The sequence below is a fragment of the Ictalurus furcatus genome, chromosome 24, assembly GCF_023375685.1.
Source record: "Ictalurus furcatus strain D&B chromosome 24, Billie_1.0, whole genome shotgun sequence".
Lineage (NCBI taxonomy): Eukaryota > Metazoa > Chordata > Actinopteri > Siluriformes > Ictaluridae > Ictalurus > Ictalurus furcatus.
In genome coordinates, this window is record NC_071278.1 from 3,296,306 (window position 1) to 3,312,511 (window position 16,206).

The 16,206-nt window shown below is 41.2% G+C and overlaps 2 protein-coding genes across 3 annotated transcripts in view; one reads left to right on the forward strand and one right to left on the reverse strand.

Annotated features, from left to right (window-relative positions):
• Positions 1 to 71: 71 nt before the first annotated feature.
• On the reverse strand, positions 72 to 6,029 carry trim35-13 (tripartite motif containing 35-13). The gene is made up of 6 exons (XM_053612928.1): positions 4,820 to 6,029; positions 3,962 to 4,057; positions 3,414 to 3,644; positions 3,254 to 3,276; positions 3,016 to 3,134; positions 72 to 1,695 (listed from the first exon to the last, which is right to left on the reverse strand). Exons 1-6 carry the CDS (start codon positions 5,249 to 5,251, stop codon positions 1,157 to 1,159), a joined length of 1,440 nt encoding a protein of 479 aa, XP_053468903.1. The 5' UTR covers positions 5,252 to 6,029; the 3' UTR covers positions 72 to 1,156.
• A 5,580-nt stretch (positions 6,030 to 11,609) lies between these two features.
• The window catches only part of LOC128600675 (zinc finger and SCAN domain-containing protein 2), a 5,990-nt gene continuing 1,393 nt past the window's right edge, over positions 11,610 to 16,206 (forward strand). The window contains exons 1-4 of one of the 2 annotated variants that reach the window (XM_053613324.1): positions 11,610 to 12,267; positions 13,723 to 13,838; positions 13,967 to 14,045; positions 14,833 to 16,206. The exon at positions 14,833 to 16,206 is cut by the window's right edge and continues 1,393 nt beyond it. In XM_053613324.1, coding sequence (XP_053469299.1) covers positions 12,009 to 12,267; positions 13,723 to 13,838; positions 13,967 to 14,045; positions 14,833 to 15,791 — 1,413 coding nt within the window. In that variant the 5' untranslated portion in view covers positions 11,610 to 12,008 and the 3' untranslated portion in view covers positions 15,792 to 16,206. The remainder of the gene's footprint in view (positions 12,268 to 13,722; positions 13,839 to 13,966; positions 14,046 to 14,832) is intronic. The other variant, XM_053613325.1, reaches the window with a different exon arrangement.

Below are 16,206 nucleotides of genomic sequence, written 5' to 3' on the forward strand. Positions count from 1 at the left end.
ATCCACTGATCTCTGATGTCCAAAACGTATTAAATATGAACATTTTTTCATATGGCCATTCAGGGGTGGGCGATATGACAAAAATATCGCATCGTGATACTCGAGGACGATACGTTCTGGGATGTATCACCACGTATAAGTGTTGGATTTACAAATGTGTTTATAAATTTTTTTTTTTTTTTTTTTAAAGAGGTTAAATATACTTTTCTTTAATGGCCTACAAAAATTGAACATTGAAAATATGGGAACATTTTTTTTTTTTTTAAAAATCTATACAAAATCTTTACAATTTTGAAGATTTAATACAAAATTTCTAAAAAGTACTGACTGTCCATGATATTTAAGAATTGTTTTTTTTTTTAATAACAATTAACAATACACAATTTATAACAATATCTTATATATTATATCATATTGCCAGACAGACGTCTAGAGTACTTCAGCTTTAAACATTAAAATATTGAGCAGGATGCGAACTTTACATATTAGAATAGTATTTTATCATGTTTGATATGAAGGAATTTGATATTCAGTCATTGCTTCATGCAGTTACAATTAAAAAATTTGACCTTTTTAAGCCCTCATGAGGTACGCTTTAGAGGAAAAGTGGCAAATCTGAGCAGATCTGATTTGGTGGAGGGTGGAGCTTATTTCTGGGGCAGGAAGAAATGTAAACAGATGCCTAAAAAATTTTAGTGTTTGCATGTAGGGCTGCAACAACTAAACGATTAAATAAAATAATCGACAAGGAATTTGATTATGGATTAGTAGGGTCTGTGACGTCACTGTGGATAACCCCGCCCCTCCCCCACATCAGTGACGTCACTTCATGACTCAATATCTTTTTTTTTTTTTTTTTTTTTTAATCTCATGTTTTAACTTATTAATACTGACTCTTTTTGTGACTCACCAATAGAGAAACATCAGGAAAACACTAATACACACACCAGATATATTTATGATTACAATATTTGTGTTTTATTTTGCATTTTGTCTGAAGGGTGTGCAAACTTTTGCACTTTAATGTAACTGCACTTGGTAAACAAGTGGATGGATTTGAAGTTACTTTTCCCATGGCGATAAATTACCACTCCACTCTGTAATGTAAAACAGTTCAGAGAGAGAGAGAGAGAGGGAGGGAGGGTTTTGCTCAGGTCTAGTGCTGCACTTTAACATACACACTCGCTGGAAGTACTTTGAGTGGATGATCTTTGCAGGCACTGCAGAAGTAAGGAAACACTCGTGGCGAGATGATGTCCGTGAACGTGTAGAGTGGCGTCCTCTCTCTCGGGTCATAGAACGTCACCTTCGACCTGTCCATATCCAACACCACCCTCACCACATCTGGCTCCTTGTTCATGGTTAGCGACGACCACGGTGCCGAGCAAGCCTTGTACTCGCCGTTCCTCAGCCGAATAGTCCAAAACCCCTCTGCAGGCGTCAGCACGTTCTTGCCCTTCCTCTTCACCGATTCGCTGGCTACTCCGATCACCCAGTAGCTGTTGTTTTTGACTTCCACGTCCCAGCTGTGTTTACCCGAGCGGAAGCCCTCTGCGCCCAGCATCTCGGCACTCACGTCGAAGCGCTCCGGGTTGTCCGGGAGCTTGAAGATCTGAGAGCAGCACTGAAGAGTCGTCAGGTCCTCTGACAGCTGGAAACAGCTCGCCGCTGTGTTCGGGTCCAGAGTCACAGGAGCTGCACGGTTGAAAGGTTTTAAATATTAAAAAGCTTGACATCAAATCTTTCAAATAGATTAACTTGAAAGCAGCATTTCCATTTTAATATTAATATTAAAGCAATTTAGTCTTGGTGAGATCTTTGAACTACCCTGAAGTTGTCGCAGGTTTAATAGCACGGCTTGGTAAATTAGGCATCTCGAAAACTATGCATGGTAATCCTAATTTTAGGACTCGGACCCTGACGCCCCTGACCTATAGAGATTTGAGCGTTTTACTTTTAGCCTTAAAGGAAAGACACTGGGGGAATGTTGTTCTTGCTAGAACAGTCTAGAAATATTTCACCGATCTCAAGCATAAGGGATAACAGTCGGGTTCTGCTGACTCCTAAAAAACAAAGTACAACCTCTGCTTTTCTTACACGCCATTTTCCAGCAGCGTCGTATTAATGGAAAATCCAGCTTAGAAGTAGTAGAGACGTCCATGCAGACGCTGGACTCAAAGTCCCAGAACGTAGTGTAGTTCTGCGACGCAGTTGTGTTTAGATGATCCGCTAGTTAGAGTTCCATTATATATGATATGGGGTAACTTAGTGGTTAGCACGTTCGCCTCACACCTCCAGGGTCTGGGGTTCGAGTCCCGCAGGGGGGCCTGTGTGTGTGGAGTTTGTATGTTCTCCCCGTGCTGCGGGGGTTTCCTCCGGGTACTCCGGTTTCCTCCCCCAGTCCAAAGACATGCATGGTAGGCTGATTGGCGTGTCTAAAGTGTCCGTAGTGTATGAATGGGTGTGTGTGATTGTGCCCTGCGATGGATTGGCACCCTGTCCAGGGTGTACCCCGCCTTGTACCCGATGCTCCCTGGGATAGACTCCAGGTTCCCCGTGACCCTGAAAAGGAGTAAGCGGTAGAAGATGGATGGATGGATGTATGATATGATGAAGACGATGGCATTGACTGAGATGTTTGCGTGGAAGTTAATCTCGGATGCCTCTGAAGAGCATTATAAAGATTAATATGCAAGTCGGTAAGGGTGTAGTTTTTGCGCCAGATCCATGTCAAATACATCTTCCTACATTATGATCAATAGCAGCCAGAATGGACAAGACAAGGGAAGATCATTTACAATGTAAGCTGTGGGAACTGTGAAGGACTAATACATCACACAGATTGATGGTCAATCACTGACTAAAAGGCATTTCAAACAGGTGTGACTTGCTGTAAATTACGGCCGTTCTTTTTTCGCTAGTGTCGGCTATTCTAGCTTCTCAGGTCATGCGAAACAAAATCAATATCCAGGCCGAAATCAATATCCATAACTGCTATCTACCCTGTATACTTACTATACTGGATGATATTCTTCATCTTCTCCCAGACGTTGAATTTTAAAGAGCCTAAATGTTTGGCTACGTCAACCAAAGACCCTGATATCATCTGTGGTTCCTGGGGTAGCTGCCAAGTTCTGCACATAGTGGTGAAAAAATCACTTGATGAATGATGGAGAGTTGAATATCAGTAATGTGGCTCTCAGAGTTTGAGGAGTGTTGAGAGAGAGAGAGAACATCCTGAAGGTCGACATACCTCTTTATGGTTTCCTTGTAATTCTAGAAAGGAATAAAAATACCTTACCAAAAATGCCATGGTCTTATAAACAGTATTAATGATGGGTAAAAGAAAAATCTCGTAACATGGCCACTGGGTAAAATAAAACGTTTACAGTCGACTACCTGAAGGAGTTTACCTGGAGGAACGGGATATCCTGAGCGCTCATCTCCTTTTCGATATACCTGATGGTGTTTGTGAGGGACGTGATTTGGTTTTCCATCTCCTCCATCTTTTCCGTCATGGTCTCGCTCTTATCCGCCTCCTCTTTCTTCAGTTCAGAGAGTTTGGCCACTTCTTCTTCTCGAAGGAACTTGTGCAGCGCTTCAAACTCCTCTCTGATCTGCCTCTCTGCATGTTCTGCCTGTCTCTATAACAACAACAACAACAATAGCACGCCATGTTTTACAATTGGACGAAAGACCGATTTCAATTACGATTAATTATTTGGCCTCATTTATCACTCGTTATGTAAGGTTCTGAGCAGATGCTCTCATAAGCCGAACCAAACGAAACATTTACCGACGTTTCCGTATTGCTGATTTTCTTCGTAATCATGTGGTACGGTTGATTTACATTTCGTGATGTCCACAAAACTCCCGAAAAAGGCAAAGCTCACAGAGAAGTAAACAGGGAAAGAGCCAAGATCCACTGTTGGCCAACAAGATTCAGATGGTAAGAAAATACCTTAATGTGCTCTGCTGTTAGATCGTATGTGGATTTAACATTCCTGAAGAACTTCAGCTTGTCTTGCAGTGGCTTCAGAGCAGTCTTCAGTTCAGCCTGAAATAGAACGGTAAAATATCGCGGTTTAGATTTCAAGACTCTGGCGCTTTACATCATTTTTAAGCCATCAGAGTGTATTTATTCCCATATATCCAAAGCCAATGAGGTACACCCTATTTGCTCGGGAATCTCATAGCCGTCGTAGCATTTGTGTAAGGCAAGAAGATACGGCTACGGCGTTCCTGCCCCGGCATTACCATGACCCAAGTCATGAAGTCAAAGAGGCCAGGTGCTGTCAACTAGTATGGAGAGTGACGAACACTTGAGAAAGCACCGGGAATCCGGTTTCACCTTTTTTTTTCAGGAGGCTCCCTGCCGTGACCAATGAAAATATAGGGATATTCTTAGTAGAGGATAAGGTCTGGTGAAGTCCCAGCAATATCAGTTTCTGAGTAGCTGAATCAAGCCAAATGTTACATTAATACCTTAATGTTTTTTCATAATGTCAACTTATATGTTGGTTATTAATTAGTCATTAGCATCTTTGCAATACTAGATCTGTCACTTGGCTGATCTGAAGAAGAAAGGAGGAACATATGGTCTCAAAACAGACCACGGAACTCACTCGATAAATACACGAGTGAAAGTCTTAAGCAGATCTATTGTGCTACAAGACATGATAAACAAGACCGGCGTTGCATTTGCGTTCCCAGTCCAATTGATATAGTTCTCATAAATTGAAAGGGAATACCAGGAATACCTTGTTCACGGAATTGTGATGCCTTCTAAGTTCCTACTGGTTCTTTCGTCTAAACATACCTTACAATCTTGCGAAGCCTCTTCCAAAGAGTATAATCGATGCCCTTTGTGGCTTCCCGATTCCTTGCACTCGACGCATGTAGGCTGTAGGTCTTCCAGACAGAATAAGGTCAGAGATTCGCCGTGTTCTTTGCATGCAAAGGGGTTACTCTTGCGCCGTTCTTTCAGATAACCTTCACAGGACTTCTTGAGCATTGTGTTAACTATGAGTTCCCCCATGGACGACGGCTGGCAGCAGAGTGGACATTCGCAAGCTCCTCCACCGACCCAACTGCTCTCCAGGCATGGTTTACAGAATCTATGTTTGCAGAAAAGCACCACAGGCTCTTGAAAAATCTTCCCGCATATTGGGCAGGAGAGGTCATCTTCGAGGACGGCACGCCTGGTGGTCATTGCGACTTTGAGACTCTTGGCTTTAATGATGAGGTTCATATAGGGTTACTGTGCTCCACCCACCCCTCCTTGGGTCGCTACCTCTTCCCGCGTCATGCAGTTGGAGTCCTAGGAATCTTGTGGATCAATGGAGCTTCAGAAGGGGATCATACGAACGAGTTGTGTGTAAACATCAGAGTGAAATCAAAGTAGTAGGGAGGGATTTACTCGGAGGTGATTATTGACTTCGTCTGGGAGGATCATGTGCGAAGAGTGTTTAGGATACATGACAGCTGATTCTATTCACCACATTAGCCAATGAATTACAAGATGAGAAGTGTGCTTTGGATAAATATAGACCGCATATATGGGACCAAATAGGTCCGAGCCTTAAACTAACCCAAGTTCTGAAGTACTAATGAGCTACAATCTTCACAATTCCAGTTTTCACGTTGAGCATTACAGTAGTTATAATGATTTGTAGTCCCATTATCCAGTGTCCTACGGTTTGATCCTCGTGTTGTCTCAGGCAGTTTTTCCTCTCCACTGTCACCTCTGGCTTGTTCATTGGTGATCTAACTCTACTTTGGGATTTCTGTATGCATGGATTTCTCACCAATGATTTTTAGCATCAATAAAGTTGTCAGGAGAAAGTTGTTTTGTAACTTTTAAACAGTCTGAACAAATACAGCACATCCATTCAAAGTTCATCAAAACACGTGCCTTGACGTCTACCACCATAAAGCGTTCTTTGGAAGCACTTGAAGGTTTTGTGTAGAACTCTACAGGATATGTTTTTTTTTTTTCCCATTCTGTTGTTGTATATAGTTAGCGTGCACTCTCCTGTATATCTATTGTATATATTTTTATTTGTCCTGTTGTGTATTTGCACTTTGTGTAGTCCTGTGTGCCCTGCTGCTGTACTGTTGTGTCTCACATCACGGTCCTGAAGAAACAGCATTTAGTTCCAGTGTATACAAGTTATATGGAGGAATGTTGATGAAATTCAACTGATGATTGGTGAAGTAGAACTCTGTTTGAAAGACAGAACTTTAACCAATCCACAGAACCTTGTTGAACATACCGGCAATAGGTAGAGACGGGTCCTTTTATTGAAGCCCCCTGCTGGCTGTGAGGTGAATTACAATTGAAGGTTCAACTTGGCTCTAAATAAATAGGCAAAATATTATTATATACATTTAAATAATTAGGCTAATGCTTGAATAGTTGGATTAAGACCATACAATAAATCTGTGCTGAGGGGGTTCATGGAATTTTTTACACTAAATTCTTTACAACAAAAAGTTTGAGGACTTGATGTATCCCTCCCTAACTGACTCCACCCTATATTTTGAGTACACATATATCTCATGAGTTGCCTTGTTCTGATTCATTGGATGTTGGTGACCACTATCTCCCATCTTGCATATTTTCTTAGTTTTGCTTGCTACAGTAAAGAGAATGAACTATGATTTATTTATTTGTATATATTACAATAAACTGTAATGTCTGTAATGTAAGATGCTTAAGACGGTGCTACAGGGAGATAGGAAGGACATGTACATTACATGTAACCATGTGTCCCCCCCAGACATGATCGAGAACTTGCAAATGCCTTGGTGGAACAGTGGATGAACATCTCACAGCAAGAACTGACAAAGAGCTGGTGCAGTCCATGAGGATGAGATGCACTGTAGTACTTAAAGCAGCTGGAGGCCACACCAGATACTAACTGTTCCTTTTAATATTGATCCCCCCCTTGTTCAGGGACTTGTTATTCCATTTCTGTTCCTCAGACGTCTGTGAATCTTGTTCAGTTCATGTTTCAGTTGTTGGATCTTTTTATGTGAATACAAATGTTTACACACTCACTAGAAATATGAGAGAGAAATGTGAGAGGACGTTTCTTTTTTTTTTTTTTTTTGCTGAATATATAAACATGAAATTGCTGATTAAATGTATTACTGACTTAAAATGCTCAGCTGGATGCAGGCGTTACGTATATTTATAAAAGTACACATGTGTAATATTATACATGCATCCATATAATGTGTATATAATACATATAAACAGTTAAAGCTGCAGTTTGTAATTTGCAGTAATTGGCCCTCTGCTGGCTGTGAGATGAATTGCAATTGCAGTGAACACACTGACAAATCCCCCCCCCCCCCACACACACACACCTTTCAAAGCTAAAACCCTTATGAATTACTTTTTATAGAATTCAAAGGGAGATGAGCAACTATCCTTTGGTGGGTGGGGCTTATTTCCAGTCCATAAAACTATCAACAGAAGCCTGAAACGGAGAAACTAATAAGGTCCATTGTTTATCGGATATCTTTAGCATTTTGTGATTATTACAAGCCTATGAACACTTTAAGAATATACAGAATGAACCTTTAACTCTTGGATTTTTCCAATTGTTGACGATGGATACCAGTTGACTCTAGAGGCACGTCAGCCAGTTAGCCCCGTACCACGGAGACACCGTACTAAATATGTCCACAAACTTGGATGTGTGCCTTCAGCCTCTGTTTTGCCATAACTGCGTAAAACCTGAAGCGTCTGTACCCATCTGTACAGTCGGATTGAGTTACTGTAACCTACCCTGTGCCCTTTGAGCTCAAGTGCCTAGATATTTGACCCTTACAGCTTCGCTTGCTGTTTATAACACGTAACGGTTTCAAAATAAAAATAGGAAATGTGGGGAAGCTTTTCTAGTTCTGCCGAGTGACAGAATGTCTCAAAACATCCATTCAGGTCCACAGTGTGTCGGGTTGTGCTTAATAATTATTGGAAATGATTCATAATACAGTTTACATTTGCATTCCTTCTGTTTATTTTGTTAATTTTTATCAATAGCATATCAATAGACTAGCATAGAAATTACTTATAAAAACATAAGCACAGTACACACCATCTGAAACACTGGGAGCCTGCAGGGGGTGGGATTTCGGTAGGCCTGCAATTTGTCATGCAATATTTAAAGCGCACCTATTACGGCTTTGAAACGTGCCCAATTTTGTTTTAAAGGTCTTATACAATAGATTTACGTGCATCCGAGGTGAAAAAACACTTTAACATGCTCATAATTTAAATTGCAGCGTTACCTTTTTCCCCCAGTGTCACAAACGACTCGTTAAATGATCCGTTTTAAATGATTCATTCTAAACTCCTCCTTTCAGAGAGCATACTCTGCTCTGTTTGGTCAGATGTCCCAGTCTGTTGTGATTGGTCTAGGGCTGCAAAACGATTATTTTCATAATCGATTAGTTGGTTGGTGAGTTTTCGGTTAATCGATTAATCGGATGGGGGCGGGGCAAACGTTCAGTAACTTTTTTGTTGTTTATTTAAAATAGAATCCACAAACTGAGTGTTACAAATATAAATGAGACTAAAACTTTACACAACTGTTTCTCCAAAACAGAAAAGAACCCGTGCGCGTGAGCAGCAACGCGGCCTCGTTACTAACACGTCACTTCCGTTATAATAATCTACAGAATTTACACTGCAAGCGCGCAAATACAACATATAATGACAATAAACTTAAATTAAGCTAAACCTTTTAAGCAACTCGCGACAGCATCACTGTCGTGCTTCCGTGCTGCAGAAACTCTGCTTTATAAAGTTTGATGATCTCGGCAGTGTTTAATATGAATCGCTCCCATGCCTTAGAAGATTTAGAGGTCGCACACTTTCTTCCTCAGTCACGTGATGATTTCGCCTCCGTCTGATGAGGACTGAGGTCACGTTGGGAATAAAAGATAACGCCGACAGAAAGACTGAAGAAAGACAATGTTGGTGATTCTGGGTATTAGGCTAGCGGTGTCGCATTACGTGCGTATGACGTCATGCGCCATCGACTAGGAAGGTTATACTTCCGGTTAGTAAAAAAACGCTAGTGTTCTATTTGAGATGACATTACCTTTCTAAAATCCACACACTAGACCGTAGAGTACATAGTGCATAGTGTAAGTGTACAGTACTTCATTTGGGACACAACTTTAGTATTTAAAATCGATTATTATCAATTTCATCGATGAGTTGTTGCAGCTCTAGGATTGGTCTACCGTTGTCAGCGTGTTTCAAAAAGGAAACGCCCACTACCGTAACGAGTTTCAGATCCATCTGTCAGCGAGCAGGTGATGAAGACCAGAGTCTGTTAAGTCAGTAATGAGAGTCATCCATTATAGGTGATGAAAAATGTACACAACCTTCACTCAACACTGTTTCCTTAACACATTCAACCCTGTGAAATATTTGGTATATTCCTCAAGTCACATGATCACGTTGCATCATTTCAATTTCCTGAAGATCATGGGAAGAAGAAAATTAAGTTCTGTCATTCCTTTTTTTCCCTCCCTTTACTTAAAAGGATATTGTGATGTTGCCTGAAAGTACAACACTGTAAATTCTTTCACAATTCTTTTACAAACTAAAAATACTTTTTAAATAAATGAACGTCCTTAATGTTCTTATGGATGCCAATCAACTACATTTTGCGTACTTGGCTAATCCAACTAATTCTATGCTTTAAAACTAAATAAATAAATAAACTCAGTCCTGTTACTCATTTAAGAGCAGCAAAATAAACATTGAGATTGCTGTGTGAGCTGAGGTAACATAGGCTGAACGGTTAAATGCGTGTTTTCATGTTTAAAGAATAACGACATTGCTCTTATATATTGTTCAGTTACAGTTCATTTCTATAATATTCTGTTGGTCTCACTTGAGGTACATCTCTAAAGATGTACAGAACGTTTCTTTTTTTAGGCATCTCCCTGCCCTCGGTCAGCATCAGGAGGACTCAGTCTCACAACAAAACCTCTTAAGAAGTTCTTTGGTGACTGCAGAGGAGCAAAACACGTGACCCGGATATAAAGCAGGATTCAACGGACATTCTACAGCTATCAAAAAGCAGCAAAAGGGCAGTAAGTAGAAGTAAATTAGTGGGAATTGTGTCATATTAAAAGTTCTGCACCTTTAAAGGGAACACAATGAAAAACAGGGTTCCCACGGGTCATGGAATTTCATAACATCTATTCCAGTCATGGAAAGTCAGGAAATTTGATCATTTTGGGGTTGAAGTCAGGGAATATCAGGGAATTATGTTTATAAATCTTTTTTTTTTTTTTTTTTAACAGTGTGCTCATTTGCTGAAGGTGACACGAGGTTATGGATTAAAAATGTACTTAAAATGGCTTACCGTACCTTGTAAATGAATTGATTTTATTTCTATTAAAGAAATATATTTATATTTAAATATATATATTAAATATTTATTTATTATTTATTAAATATATATATATTTAAATATAGTTTTATTAGGAGCATTTTGTTTATAAGGTGTAAAGACTAGTCATGAGATAAGTATATGTTCTTTTTAAGCAAGGAAAACTTAGTTTTGCACTGAAAATGTCTGTTAACCAGGAAATCGGGCTTACAGATTTAATGGGTTAAAATAGTTGTTTTTTTCTGCTCAGTACCCAGGCAATACATTGTACCATTCTTTGTACAGTAGGTCATGGAAATTCAAGATTTTGGTAAGGGAAAGTCAGGGAAAAGTCAGGGAATTTTACATTTGACTTGGAGTGGGAACGCTGGAAAAATACGACAATGCCGTTAAAAATATGAGAAAATGACATACTCTTTTATTTATATATAAAGAAAGGGAAATGATATGATGTTGTAACCAGTGAAGTGCAGGATGTAATACAGACTTAAAGTGTCTTTATTTAAGGATCGTAGGTACACCAAGGATGAATCACAGGAACAGCAAAAACACTGACACTGGTATATAAAAAATTATAAATAAATAAACCTTACTTGACCTAATACTAGGTGTACCTCCAATAAACAAAACACCCCTCTAAAATAAAACACCTCGCATAAACAAAACACTTCTGTAAAATAAAACACCTCCCATAAACACTTCTGTAAAATAAAACACCTCCCATAAACAAAACACTTCTGTAAAATAAAACACCTCCCATAAACAAAACACCTCCCATAAACAAAACACTTCTGTAAAATAAAACACCTCCCATAAACAAAACACCTCCCATAAACAAAACACCTCTCTAAAATAAAACACCTTCCATAAACAAAACACTTCTGTAAAATAAAACACCTCCCATAAACAAAACACCTCTTTAAAATAAAACACCTCTCATAAACAAAACACCTCTCTAAAATAAAACACCTCCCATAAACAAAACCCCTCTCTAAAATAAAACACCTCTCATAAACAAAACACTTCTGTAAAATAAAACACCTCTCATAAACAAAACACTTCTGTAAAATAAAACACCTCCCATAAACAAAACACCTCTCTAAAATAAAACAGCACTCATAAACAAAACACCTCTCTACAATAAAACACCTCTCATAAACAAAACACTTCTGTAAAATAAAACACCTCCCAAACACAAACAGCCCTCTTAACAACACACTTCCCAAAAACAAACACCTCTCCCAAACCAAAACCCCTTTCTAAACACCTCCCAAGCTCAGAAGGGCCGACCTGTCTTTAATTACCGGTCATTTACGACTTTTATTTTGTAAACAAAATACCGAAATCTACCCGGAAGTGAACTCAACTTTATTTCCTATTGTTGATACAATCTGGCGTAACTCCGCATACACATCTTCTTCTTTACTGTGTTCGGGGATTTATGATGCGTTTTAGACGCGACTGACTGCTCAGTTTATTGCATCATTTATTGGCTTGTTTCCTGCTCGTTTTTCCTCTCTTCTTGGCTAAAAAAACGAAAGGATTTATTGTTGAGAGACTAACGGAGCGAGTCTTTCTCTCGCCATGGCCGAGCCGCGTTGTTTTCAAACGCAGCTGAACTCCATCATGGAGATCATGAGCAGGGCGGTCGTGAGGCAGATCTGTAAAATCGTAGACAGCGACTTGGCGTCTTTACGACTGGAGCTGGAGCGCGCGCTTCACGACAACGCGGCTCTCGGGGACAAAATGCGCGTGCTCGAGAGCGAAGTGGAAACTATGCGGAAAGCGGGAGCGCGCGCTCGGCGCAAGAGCTGCCGGTCTGTGTGCATTCAGACATCGGAAGGTAACTCTTTCTCTTTCTTCGTAGACGCACAGTCATCATTTGATCTCGTCCATCCGTCATACAGGTCAGGTCAGGTCAGTTCAGGTGTTCTGACAAATCGCCCTAACTTTCCAGACGTCTCGAGAGACCAGGGGTTTCTGCGCCTGCGCATTTCACTTTGCCTATCAAACAGTACCACTCGAGGCATTATCTCAGAAAAGTCAGTAACAAAGCAGACGGCACAAGGGCTGGGGCTGATTTCTTTCTAGCCCAGACTGTAGGTTCATGCAGCTTGTCAACAAACAAATAAGTCACCAGATGGCGTCACCTGGTAATTTACGCTCATTAAATCATCATGATCGTTTGCATATCAAAACATGTTACATGAAGAAGGAAGAATTTCTGAAGACGTGTAGTATGGTATAGTGTAGTGTAGTGTAGTATAGTACAGTCATATTTGATCATGACGCCTCAAACTAGTTGGTTGGGTATTTCTAAAATTCTGTCATTTCTATCAAGAACGCAGGGAAAGTGAAGCAGCGGAGGCGAGTTGAGAAATAGACGCGAAGGAAATGGTTACAGGTGAAATAACTCACTTTTAACACTGAAAAATTTTGCTAAGAAGATGGGACAAACAATCGTGATCAGTGATTGGTTGTTGTGGACAATGGGGCTTAGTAAGTGGTTGTTGTGAACAATGGTGATCAGTGATTGGTTGTTAAGAACAATGGTGATCAGTGATTGGTTGTTGTGGACAATGGGGCTTAGTAAGTGGTTGTTGTGAACAATGGTGATCAGTGATTGGTTGTTGTGAACAATGGTGATCAGTCATTGGTTGTTGTGAACAATGGTGATCAGTCATTGGTTGTTGTGAACAATGGTGATCAGTCATTGGTTGTGAACAATGGTGATCAGTCATTGGTTGTTAAGGACAATGGTGATCAGTCATTGGTTGTTAAGGACAATGGTGATCAGTCATTGGTTGTTAAGGCCACTCATGATCAGTAAATGGGTGTTATGAATAATAGTGATCGGTTGTTATGAACAATGACGATCAGTGATTGGTTGTTGTGAACCGTGATGATCAGTGATTGGTTGTCTAGGACCAGGATAGTCGCTAACATCTGCTCAAATAGTTGCTAGGCACTTGTTTTAATAAAGTGGTCTAAAAATCGCCAAATCAATCAACATAGTCACCAAGATGGCAACAGACTGTCGCGAGCATGATCAACACACACTGTTCATGAAAAAAGATGAGCTTTAGTCTCTAACAATACACCTACAAGGTGACCAACGAGGCATGAACGTGTAAAAAGTCCAACAAGCATAACAACACTCCTACCTGCGTCACCCACACTACCATGTCAGTGTTAATGTTGCGCTAAGAGCCATCACCCAAATAACATCTGAGCAACGATGATCCATCCACACATAGTCCACACCCATCATAGTAGTTCTCTTTCTCCAAAACATCAGACGCTCCACCCTCCATTAACGGCATCTTCGGGAAGGAGTGGTGCTCCAGTCTGTGGGACGGCAGGCCCAGGCCAGGAGAGGAGGCGGTCGAGGTGGAGCCGGATGTGTCTGATGAGGTCACATTTCCTGCCTTTACTTAAAATGTATTCTTTATCACACGTCCTGTTGTACCAAAAAAAAAAAAAACCAAACCAAGGTGTCTTCGTGAAGTTAAGCGTGTTAACGGTCTGCTTCTTTGATGTAGCCTGAAAACGATGACGACTGCAACGTGCGCAGTGTCAAGGAGGAGGTTTCTGAGCAGGAAATCTGCGTCATCAATCCAAGTAAGACGGAAATTAAACATCATTCATAACTTTCCAGTCAGTGTTTGACTTACACAGGAAGTGAGTGTAGAAATATCCAAGCAATTGTTGGGGTGTTTTTTTTTTTGTTTTGTGTTGTTTTTTTCCTCCGCCCAGAATTTCTCCCCAAATTCGTCTTGCCAGTTCCCACCTGCTGGCGCACTCGGTCCTGTCATACAGCAGCTACAAACCAGAGAGGGTGAAGGTTAACACATGCTTCCTCCATCAAGCAAACCTCCAGATCTTTTCAAACTGCTGCGCATGCTGAGTCACAGGGTGGCGTAACACACTTTCGGAGGAAAGCGCTATCCACCCTTTTCCACATACATGAGCTCACAGGCGATTGTGATTGGCTAGTGTCGCTGTGATTGACAGGGGAGAGAGTGTATGCCATCCCTCTTACCCAGAGACCTCAGTCTTGACTCCTGGCCACGGATTGGCCCTGGCATCACCGGGATTCAAACTTTCTGGCGATCTTTTCTGTTGTGTCATTTAACTTTAAATTTTGGCACCATCGTTACCTGTAGCTAACAACTGAAGCATTTTGTATTTTCTCTAATGACCTACAGGGGTAAAACCACCCAAAAGAAACCCCCCCAAAAAAACTGTACATGCGCCAAATTCCTGACCAATCACATTACACTGACGTGCAATTTGGTGCACTTCGAAGAACTTCATTCATGCCATGATGAATTGACTTATAGAGACAGCTCTATGTTGTGTTAATTGATTGATTCTTAACGATTAATCTGTTTTACCCCTAATACAGCGTCAGGGAACAAAAGAAATACATCCACAGCGCCAAGAGATCCTCAGGACGTCTCTGAAGACATGGCTGACGACGACGACATATGCTTCATATCTGCGGGATTTCCGGGGACATCCGACGTCGACACCATGGCGCCGGATTCCCCGAGAGCCGCTGCCACCAAGCTCATATCTATGGATGGCACGGTTCAGCATGTCATCGTGTCAGGCGATGACGACGACGACGACGACGACGACAACGAGGAAGAAGACCGGGTGGAGTTCGACCAGCACTGCATGCCCATTGAGTTTATGGAGGGCGAACGGGGAGAATCCGCAGCGTTCGAGAGGCCGGACGAGGTGGAGCAGGGGGCGGAGCAGGACATTTTAACCGATTCAGAGCGCATGTCCGGCTCAGGCGGAGGTGCTGGTCACATTTTTAATTACTTCGACAGATTCAATATCCATCACCAACCCGGTCCAGGCGACGACTCGGCTAAGACGGACTTCACCTGTCCCGAATGCGGGAAGACGTTCCTGCGTCGGAACGGCCTCACGTTGCACATGAAGAGTCACCAAAAGCAGAACGCTCACGCGTGCCGCACCTGCAAGGTCGTCTTCCCGCAAAAGAACCTCCTCCGGACGCACAAGTGTCTGCCTCCGGAAAAAACTCTGGCCAAAACGGCGGACATGAGGTTCCGCTGCGAGATGTGCGGCAAATATTTTCACTCCAAAGCCAACCTGAAGGTTCACTACGCCGTGCACACGGGAGAACGGCCTCACACGTGCAGCTTCTGCGGAAGAGGGTTCTCGCAGAAAGGAAACCTGACCACTCACGAGCGCATCCACAAGGGAGAGCGGCCGTACGTGTGCACCACCTGCGGGAAAAGCTTCACCCAGAAAGGCAACCTGACTCACCACCTGGCAATTCATAGCAAGATAAACAACAGAATGAGGAACGCTGTTGAAAAATGGCAGTGACTTTTTTTTTTTATTATTATTATTATTATTAATATTATTATTTACATACAGAATAACAAAAAACTGGATATCATCTCTGGAAAGAATTTTTTTTTAATCAATTTATTTCACTTTCTGTTTGTCAGTTTTATCAAGTCTCGTCGTTTTTTTTTTTTGTTGTTGTTGTTATTTTTTTTAGGTTTTTAACACCAAAATTTTACAAGGGGGGGGAAAGAAGCTAACGTGAGAATTTTGTATAACTAATGCCTGAGCCACACTAGAAGAGAATCAGGCTGAGTTTTACGGTTGCTTCGTCCTGATTTTAGGCTGGTTTTAAACAATTGTGTGTGTGTGTGTGTGTGTGTGTGAACAGAATGTAGAGACAGCCTGAAATATGAATTGGGCTGCATGGAAAGGGGAAAAAATAAAATTCCTG

Coding starts and splice junctions, on each gene's coding strand:
- trim35-13 (XM_053612928.1), bottom strand. CDS start 5,251: ATGAACCTCATCATTAAAGCCAAGAGTCTCAAAGTCGCAATGACCACC. Junction 4,058..4,819: donor AGGCTTCGCAAGATTGTAAG/GTATGTTTAGAC, acceptor GTTCTATTTCAG/GCTGAACTGAAGACTGCTCT. Junction 3,277..3,413: donor AGGATATCCCGTTCCTCCAG/GTAAACTCCTTC, acceptor ATTCCTTTCTAG/AATTACAAGGAAACCATAAA.